Source organism: Tupaia chinensis, unplaced genomic scaffold, assembly GCF_000334495.1.
Source record: "Tupaia chinensis unplaced genomic scaffold, TupChi_1.0 Scaffold000106_1, whole genome shotgun sequence".
In the NCBI taxonomy this organism is placed as follows: domain Eukaryota; kingdom Metazoa; phylum Chordata; class Mammalia; order Scandentia; family Tupaiidae; genus Tupaia; species Tupaia belangeri.
This window is the reverse complement of record NW_006159570.1, coordinates 1,898,762-1,907,878: the sequence shown is the minus strand read 5'-3', so window position 1 is coordinate 1,907,878 and position 9,117 is coordinate 1,898,762. Positions and strand designations below refer to the sequence as shown.

The window sequence follows — 9,117 nt, the reverse complement described above, 5'->3', positions numbered from 1 at the left end:
CTCCTTCCAGAGGAAATTCTTTTTTTTTTTTTTTATGAGAGTTTTTTGTTGTTGTGTTTTTTGTTTTTATTTTTGTTTGTTTGTTTGTTTGTTTTTACTATAGGGCATGTGTGCTCACTGCAAAGACAGAGACAGAGAGACAGAAAGCAAGAAATCACTCCCAGAGGGGATGGTCACAACACAATCCCTTCTCGTCCATTCTCCTCTCAGGATTTGGGCACATACACACACAAGCCTGGCATGCGTTTAAGCTGCTGGGTCTAGGACTCAAATCGTTATTGACAATGTGGGAATCCAACGATGTAACCACAATGCTATCTACTGCTCCCAGGAGTTCTTAACAACAACAAAAAAAATCCACTTACTCTATAAAACGTTACTCCTCTTTTATTCCCTAAATTAAAAAAATACATATATCTTCCTTTCTTCAGCCCTAGCTTCAAATTGCAGAACCTATGAAAAAGCTACTTATAATGGCATGCAGGACCAATCAAAATGAGGAAATAAAAATGCCATATGTGAAGAATTACATATTAATCTCCTCAGTCTGTATAACCATGCAAGAAACTATTCATTTTGTCTTCAGCAGAGCCTGATAAATGTTGATAGAATTTCAATTTAGCTTTGCAAACTTAGCAGTTATATTATCACCTATGTATGTTCTTACAATTAATGATGATACTGCTATTTTCTTGCATAAGTGGTGCATTAATTCTGATTTGCCACTGTTTGACAGATGTGCTCTATAGTTTTTCCTCGCTGAAACCCGCACAATTGCGATGCTCAAAATTTTTTGAATTTAGATTTTTCCTATTGTTTTCCATTCCTATTTGCATTTATCCATAAGATAAGAACAATAGACATCTGTCTTGGAATGAGCTTTAAGATAGATAATTAGCAATGTGTCCTCAGAACACTGCAGTAGTCCCAGATCTCATTTTCTACGGTTTTGGGTTCCCACAATCAATGCTGGTCTGAAAATGATAAACAGAAAATTTAAGAAATAAACAAGTTTTAAATTGTTGCAGTCATGCACTGCACCTACACCCCAGCCCCCCAGCCCCCAGCCCTCCCATTGTACAAATCATCCCTTTGTCTACCGTACCTAGACTGTATTCACCCTCAACCTTCAGTCAGTCACTTGGTAGCCGTCTGAATTATCAGGCTGCTGTGGAGGTATTAAGAGTATTTGTGTTCAGGTAAGCCATTATAATTATTATTATTATTTAACTTACCAGTAGACACATGCACTTAAGAGAGAGAGAGAGAAAGTGAGAAAATATTCCACATCAGAAATGATCAGGCCGCGGGACCAGCAGTTAGCATAATGGCTATGTTACTTGACTCCCACGTAGTTGACCACAGTTCAAGTCCCAGACCCGGTGGCTTAAACTCACGCCAGGTGCGTGTGCGTGCATGCCCAAGATCCCGAGAGGAGAATGGAGGAGAAGGGATGTGGTGTGGCCATCCCCCCTGGGGGGAGATTTCTCACTTTCTGTCTCTCTGTCTCTTTCTGTCTGTTTGACGAGCGCAAGTGCCCTATAGCAAAAACCTCTCCAAAAAAAAAGAAAGAAAGAAAGAAAGAAAGAAAGAAAGAAAGAAAGAAAGAAAGAAAGAAAGAAAGAAAGAAGGAAGGAAGGAAGGAAATGATCAGGCCACAATCCCTTCCCCTCTACTTTCCCTTCATTCAGGATTTGGGGCCTCAGGTATATGCACCCAGCATATTTCTCAAGCTGATGGTTTAGGATCCTACCTCACACTTGACCATGTGTAATCCAGCTACCTTAACAACCATGTCACTGGATGGCCCAAGTAATTTATTATTCATTTTACTTAATAATGGCCCCAAATGCAAGAGTGGTGATGTTGGCAATTTAGGTATGTCAAAGAGAAGAAGCTTTGATACTTCTAGTAAGTGAAAAAGTAAAAGTTTTTGACTTAATAAGGAAAGTGAAAAATGGTATATTGAGGTTGGTAAAATTTATGGTAAGAATAAGTCTATCTTTGAATTGTGAAGACATTTCTGCTCATTTTGCTACCATACCTTGAACTGCAAATATTTTGGTAACAGTGTGTGATGAGCGCTTATTTAAGATGATAGATGGTAACTGTGTAGATGTAAGTAATATTTCCAGAGAGTAAATTAGCTTTCATGACAATGACTTCACATAACTTTTCTTATAACAAATTATCATTGTTTCATTTTATTATTAGTTATCATCATTAGTGTCTTACTGCACCGGATTTACAAATGAAATCGTATCATATATACATGTAGGGGAAAATGCAATATTATATGAGATTCAGTAGCATTCGTGGTTTCAGGCATCTATTGCAGGTCTTGAAATGGAACACCCATGAATAAGGGGAGACTGTATATTTAGTATTGGTTACCATTTATAGATTCCCCTACAGGATATGTAACACTTCCTAACATCATCAATGTGTCTCATTTATGCAGTGTCGGTCACATGAATCAGTTGAAGGAATGTTTCATCAGAAGTCAGCTCAAAGTTTTTTGTTTGTTTGTTTTTGTTTTTAGAAGTCAGTTCAAAGTTTATGGGGCTGAGGTTATGTTTAAGTTCTATGATAGTCCATGTTTATCAACCAATCAGAACATTGTGTCCCACTATACGCACTCTGATGAGTATCATGAAGTTAGCATATGTAGTATAGAAAAGATCAAAATTCTTTTTCTTTTTTTGTAGTTCACTGTCAAAACAGTGAAAATTAACATATGACTAGGTCATACTGTGACTGTTAGAGTCATTACATGGTAAGGTGTGCCTTTGGAAGTAGTGTTATGCAAACAGCTGTGACAAGTTTATTTTCTTTTACAATGTCTGATGGGAAAGTGTGCTGTTCGGCGAAAGAACTGCAGTGGGTCTAATGATCATTCAAGAAGTCTTCAAACTGAGCTACAGATAATTTATTTAAAAGCACACTGCCTATTTCAAGAGTCAGTAGGTTCTTTGAACAAGAAATATCATTAAAGCATAGTGATGTTAGTAACTTAGAGGTTTTTGAAATCATTTTCCTTTAAAACCTGGTTGAAAAGAATATTGAATCTTGGTGCAGAACATCAGGTCTTTTTATAATGTTTTCCTCTAAATAGGCAGTCTACTGCATTCCACCTGAGGGCAGGCGGGAAGAATACAACGGACAGGCCACTTTACTCTTAGATCTAATGAGAAACTTCTCAGCTAGGTAGATCTCACTTTTTTGAGATAAATGGTGCTTTCAGTCTACCAGTCAGTTTCAGCTCATGATAATTTTTGTTTCATTGGTGGTTTTATTTTTCTCCTTACTACTTATTTATATATTTTAATTACAAAGTTGTGAGTGCAGATGAAAGTAGCATATTTAGAAATGAGTTAAGTGGTTTGCTTTTATAACAGTGATCTTTTAGTTTTGGTTTTGCCTTCCTCTGTTTTAATTTTGTTGTAGGGTCTTTCTTTTGCTTGGTTACTACAGGTAACCGGATATGACAAAAAAGTTGTATTTGATTTTTTATCTAACACTGATCTCCCATACCTAGTCAAACTCCTGCATTTCACAAATGAAGACACAGACGCATGGAGAAGGGACATGACTTACGTAGACCATGACCGCTGTTTAGTGGCAGATCTGCATCCAGAGTCCAGGTGTCTTGCTGAAGAATTCTTGCCTGGATTCTCACTAAAGACTACTTTTTTTTTTCTCCCTCCCTCTGTTCTATTTCCAACTTATGTAATGATATGTGAGCAGATTCTAACAACAAACCCTTCATGTAGACTTCCTTAACTGGCCGGCTGATGGCTTCACGTGTTTGACAGTGCACATGACAATGTAATTTATCCTGTGACTGCACAGATGACATCTTACGAATACTGCATGATGCCTGCACAAAATTGCCTCTGAAAGGATTGTAGCTGACTGTGGACCCCTAGCTTCCATAGTCTTCCTTTGAAAAATATCTGAAAATGTCATTCTCACTGTTAGTTAAAACAAATACCAGATATGGTAACGCAATTATAATTGCTAATTGTAACATCGATGTGATCTTTTTTTCTCTCTCCACTGTGATGGTTCTCACATGTGCTGATCTATCCATCCTGTTTTGCTATTCCAGGTTTGTGTGCTGGAGAGGCAAATATTTGACTTCCTTGGATATCAGTGGGCACCTATCCTGGCAAATTTTGTACATATTATTATCGTCATTCTTGGTTTATTTGGAACTATTCAATATAGACCTCGTTACATAACAGGAGTAAGTACCCTTCCTGCCTTTTTAAAAGATCTTATTGAAATAGAGAAAGATACAAAAACTATAAATGTCATGAAGCGTTACATGTGTACCCACTCTTAAATACTATCTATTTATTTTAATAATTTCAGTTTACATCAACAGTAATAAAAATGTCAAGTTTAGAGCAAGTGATAGTGAATGTAATCAGATTGTATTTTAAGAAATTGTACTTTCAGCGAATATTTCTATATGGTTACAAGCAGAACTATGCCTCTCTATTTCTCAATTATACATTCAAAAACTATGATTTAAAAGATTTTCTTCATATATATTTTTTAATTATCAAAGGACATGTGCACATACCAGAAAGAGACAAAGAGACAGAGATAGAGGGATCAGGAGAAATACAATCCTTTATCCTCCATTTCTCTATCCTAGCAGGATTTAGAGCACACACACACACACACACACACACACACCCAGGTTTCCTTTTCAGCTACTGGTGCCCTGATTTGAATTGTACTCATATGGGATCTGGCTTCTTTCATTACAAGGCCATGCATGATTAAATGCATTTTAATAGGAACTTCTTTCTCATTTATGTCATTATATTTTATAAATCAAAGATAACTTAAAATCTACCAAATGACTATATACTATTGATATGAAAATATAACACATATTAGGGATAATATTGGACATATTTCAAAACTAGAATATTCTGGACCATTGTCTCTGTGTCCTCCATAATTCTCTTTTTGGTTCTGAGGAAGCATTTTACATTTCCACTCAAGTTAAACTCACTTAATATGAAAGTGAAATCCAACAGTGTTGCAGTTGCCATGGGAACCATAACTTAGGGTTTTATCTTACTTTATTATTTTTACTTTTGTATGTGCTTCAGATCTCAGCTATTGCTCTTCATTAATCTAGTTTTTTTTAAATAGTGTCATCAGTTTTTCTATCTCTTCTATTTTTGACAAAAGAAAATTCTATAGGCAATTATTTAAAATTATAAAGCAAGTGTGTAATAAAAGCATACATGTAAGATAGTTCAGCTAAAGCTCTGTCTTATTCAGCATCAACCAGTGGGCCTCCTCAGGCTTCATGAAAGCCCTCACATAAAATGTACCCTCCTATGACCTTTGTTCTCTGTCATCTGGAACCTAGATAAAGATGATTGGTACAGAGAAAGGCAATGTGGTGGTGGGTGGAACCAAGGGATCCACTCTCTGGCCGAGGAGGAAGGAGAAACCCATAGCCCTCCCTTCTAGGTGTGTGCTGAGCAACCATAGCCTGTTGCTTCTGAGGTCAAGTAGCCAACAAAATCTTGTAGAAAGTGGGATGTGTTCTGTTAGGGGCTGAAGTTCTGAATGCACAAGGTGTGAGAGTATCACACGTGTTTCACTATGAATTATAATTTGATCCAGCCTAGGGGGAATAGTGCAGTTGTGGGGTCCTCTGAAGTCGAAATAGCAGCGTTAACATCTTGGATCTGCCAAATTCTGTGGGACTTTAGACAGTTTCTCTTTGTCAATCTTTTATCCTCTCATCTTCAAAGTGAAAATAATAATTATATTACCTCAATACTTTAATTAAGTGAATAGCCATTATGTGGAAAATTCTTAATTTACTGTTCCCCTCTCATTATACTTTGAAGCTCCTTTATGATATCATTCTTAAAAATAATGTTGCTTTTAATATCATCATTTAAATACTCCACCTTCATCCCTGATAAAGTGCTTCAGATAAAAATCTAATGTGGATCGAATATTTGAACAGTTTATTAACTCAGAGGTTTGTTTTCAGAAATAAGTGATATATTCCATGAAAAAGTCTTAACACAAAGCTTAGTGTTTATAAAAAGTGCTTAATACATGTTGTCTATAATATTTTTTCTTCTTATTTTTCTTCAGAAGTTAATACTAAACTGTATAGAATAGGAATAGGCTGGATGGCAATTTAAAACAGAGCAGTATATTCCAAATATTGGTAAAATGGTTTCTGTATAGTCTATTCTAAGATGCTGCAACTCTTAAAAATTGTTCATGGTATTTGTGTGTATCAAATTATAATCTTACCCTTTTGAATAGAATACCCATAAGTTTTTATGATAAGGCCATTTTTTTTCTAACATTGTCTTACCCTAGAGCTTTAGTCTAGCTGAGATGATTAGGCACTATTTGAAATATTTCTGAAGTCTCAAGAATGTAACTTAAACATACACCCTTGATTTGACCTTGACCTCAAGACAGCATTCTGAGTACTTTTTTTTTCCCTACTTGAGTGAATCTTTGAGAATCCTCTGCCAGCTGGAGTTGATAAAAAAAATAATTGTTTTTCCAAATTTGTAACTCCTGGATTGTAAATATATCCTTTAAATTCTGCTCAAAAAATGAATCATTCTTTCTTTAGTTCATTCCTCTCTTACAGTATCATGCCATCTGTGGCTAAAAGATGACAAATAGCACTGTCAACTGCTTGCTTGAAACTTGCTTAGCCAGATTCACAGGTTCATAGATACATTTTCTTTTCTCTCATTCTTCCTTTCAAGATTTTTGTCATAGGGCATATGCACTTACCAGAGAGAGGAAAATTGAGAAATCATCGCTCCAGAGAGAATGGCCAGGATGCAATCTCTTCTCTTCCATTCTTCTGGGATTATGGGCATACAAACACACACACACACACACACACACACACACACACACACACACCAGCCTTACGTGTTTTTTCAAGCTGCCAGGTCTAGGACTTGAACCACAGTCAGCCAGGTGGGAAAATCCATTTCCTTAACCACCAACTACCTAGATACATTTTCTTTTCTTTCTTTCTTTTTTTTATAGAGGTTTTTGCCTTAAGGCACATGCACTTGCCAGTGAAAAACAGACAGTGAAAGGGAAAGTGAGAAATATCCTCCATTCTCCTCCCAGAATCTTAGGCGTGCACACACACACATGCTAGGAATGAGCTTCAAGCCACCGTGTTTGGGACTTGAACCATGTTTGGCCATGTGGGAGTCCAGTGATGTAACTGTTCTGCCATCTGCTAGTCCCCTGGTGCCATCTGTTGGTCCCCCTTCCAAGTTATTGCAGACAATAACCAGGATAATTTTTCTCACAGGAAATATTGTGAGTCTTCTTTTCTCATTTATTAATATATTCATAGGCTATATTATTTTATATAATTTTAGTTTTTATTTCTTTTTCGAGAGAGATAGAGGCAACCCCAACAAGATCCTTACAACACTAATGCATCCCAGGCCAGCCCAATTTAATGGCATGTGCAAGCATGCAATCCATTTTGAAAAAGGTAATGAAGTGCCAGCCAGTGGTGTTGGATTCCATCTGGCTAACTGCATAATTCAGGTCCTGTACTGCTTGAAAAACATGCTGGTCATGTGTATGTGCTCAAAATCCTAACAGGAGAATAGAAGATACGAGACTGTGGAGTAGCCATCCCCACTTTGGGGTGTGAGGAGAGGTGTTCTCTCTATTTATTTCTCTGTGTCTCTCTGGTGAGCAAACAAAGTCTATAGTAAGATTAAAAAAGAAAAAGGGAAATAAGTCTTCATTATCCTTAGGACATTCACTTATTTAATTAAATGCTTCCTCCCCCTGCCAAAAAAAACAAACAAACAAACCAACAAACAATAAAAAAACAAAAACATATGGACATTCTGTGAAACACTGATCAGTAACAATAAATAAAATTTAGACACTACTGGTAATACACTTCATTATTCCATTAATTTTCCCTTTCATAGACACAAAGAAGAAAAATTTAAAAATATAGACCAGTTCATTGAAAAAAGAACGTACCAGTGCCTGTTGAAGGCCTCTGGGACTTCAAGAAATATTATGTTAAAGGCAAAGCAAATAGATTATTTCAATTCCAAGCAAAGGAAATCTGATGCCAGAATCCATAGAAAAAAATTTATATTGTAGAATTCTTCTTAACATCAAGTCCCAAAGAAAGGCCAGATTATCTCTGGTGTAATAATTCATAAATAAATATATACAAATGGCTCCCATGAAAGCATTACTTTATGTCATAAATGGAATTGTCTAATGCATCTTCATTTGAGCTAAAGGCACTGGCAATTAGAATGTGATTTGGGATATCTGGTATTTATTAGTTAATGACAAGAATGTTAATGAGTTATACTGCTTTAGGGTGTCTAAAATAATCTGAAAAATTTGCAGATTCATATCTGCAAAAACCCCAGTAACTTTCCTGGTGATATTGCCAAAGGAAATGTTGCCATGACACTCAAAATAATTCCTTTTTTCTTTTTAAAATTATTCTATCTTTATTTCTTCTTGCCTTTCCTCCTTGCTGACAAACTCAGTCCTAAAACTAGAAGTAAATTTAAAACAAGAAGTCCATTACTCAAATTTTATAAAAACACAAAAATGTCATAATATTTTAAAGAATCTTATTTCTTTCTCCCTATCAATTCTATGACCAATCTCCTGAATATCATCCTCCAAAATTCTATAAATCTCACACAACTTCTGTGTAAACTCATGTGGCTCAATATGTAGGATATTTTCCCAGGTCCTCCTAGCTGCCAGACCCAAGCTTAGAAACATCTCTTAGGTGCACAGTCCGGAGAGCCATAGTAACAGGTAAGTTGCAGAATTAAAATCTATTATGGCATTTGCAATTTCGAGTAGATTGTGATTTTGTAAGTTGTGAGCTGTCATTTTTTTTTGATCAAGGGTTATAGTTTCACCTCTGTTTTTAATAGATGAATAACTTCATATTTCAAGAATTAAGAACAATAATTCCTTAGTCATTTTTTCTTATGGGAGGCCAATATTGTAGGACAGCTTCTAATTTTCCTGCATCAATATTTAGATGATGAAAATACATATACATATATA

At 35.9% G+C, this 9,117-nt stretch overlaps 1 protein-coding gene across 1 annotated transcript in view; it reads left to right on the top strand.

Annotated features, from left to right (window-relative positions):
- Positions 1–3,588: 3,588 nt before the first annotated feature.
- Positions 3,589–9,117, top strand: part of NKAIN2 (sodium/potassium transporting ATPase interacting 2) — a 625,412-nt gene continuing 619,883 nt past the window's right edge. The window contains exons 1-2 of the mRNA XM_006143804.2: positions 3,589–3,597; positions 4,112–4,249. Coding sequence (XP_006143866.1) covers positions 3,589–3,597; positions 4,112–4,249 — 147 coding nt within the window. The remainder of the gene's footprint in view (positions 3,598–4,111; positions 4,250–9,117) is intronic.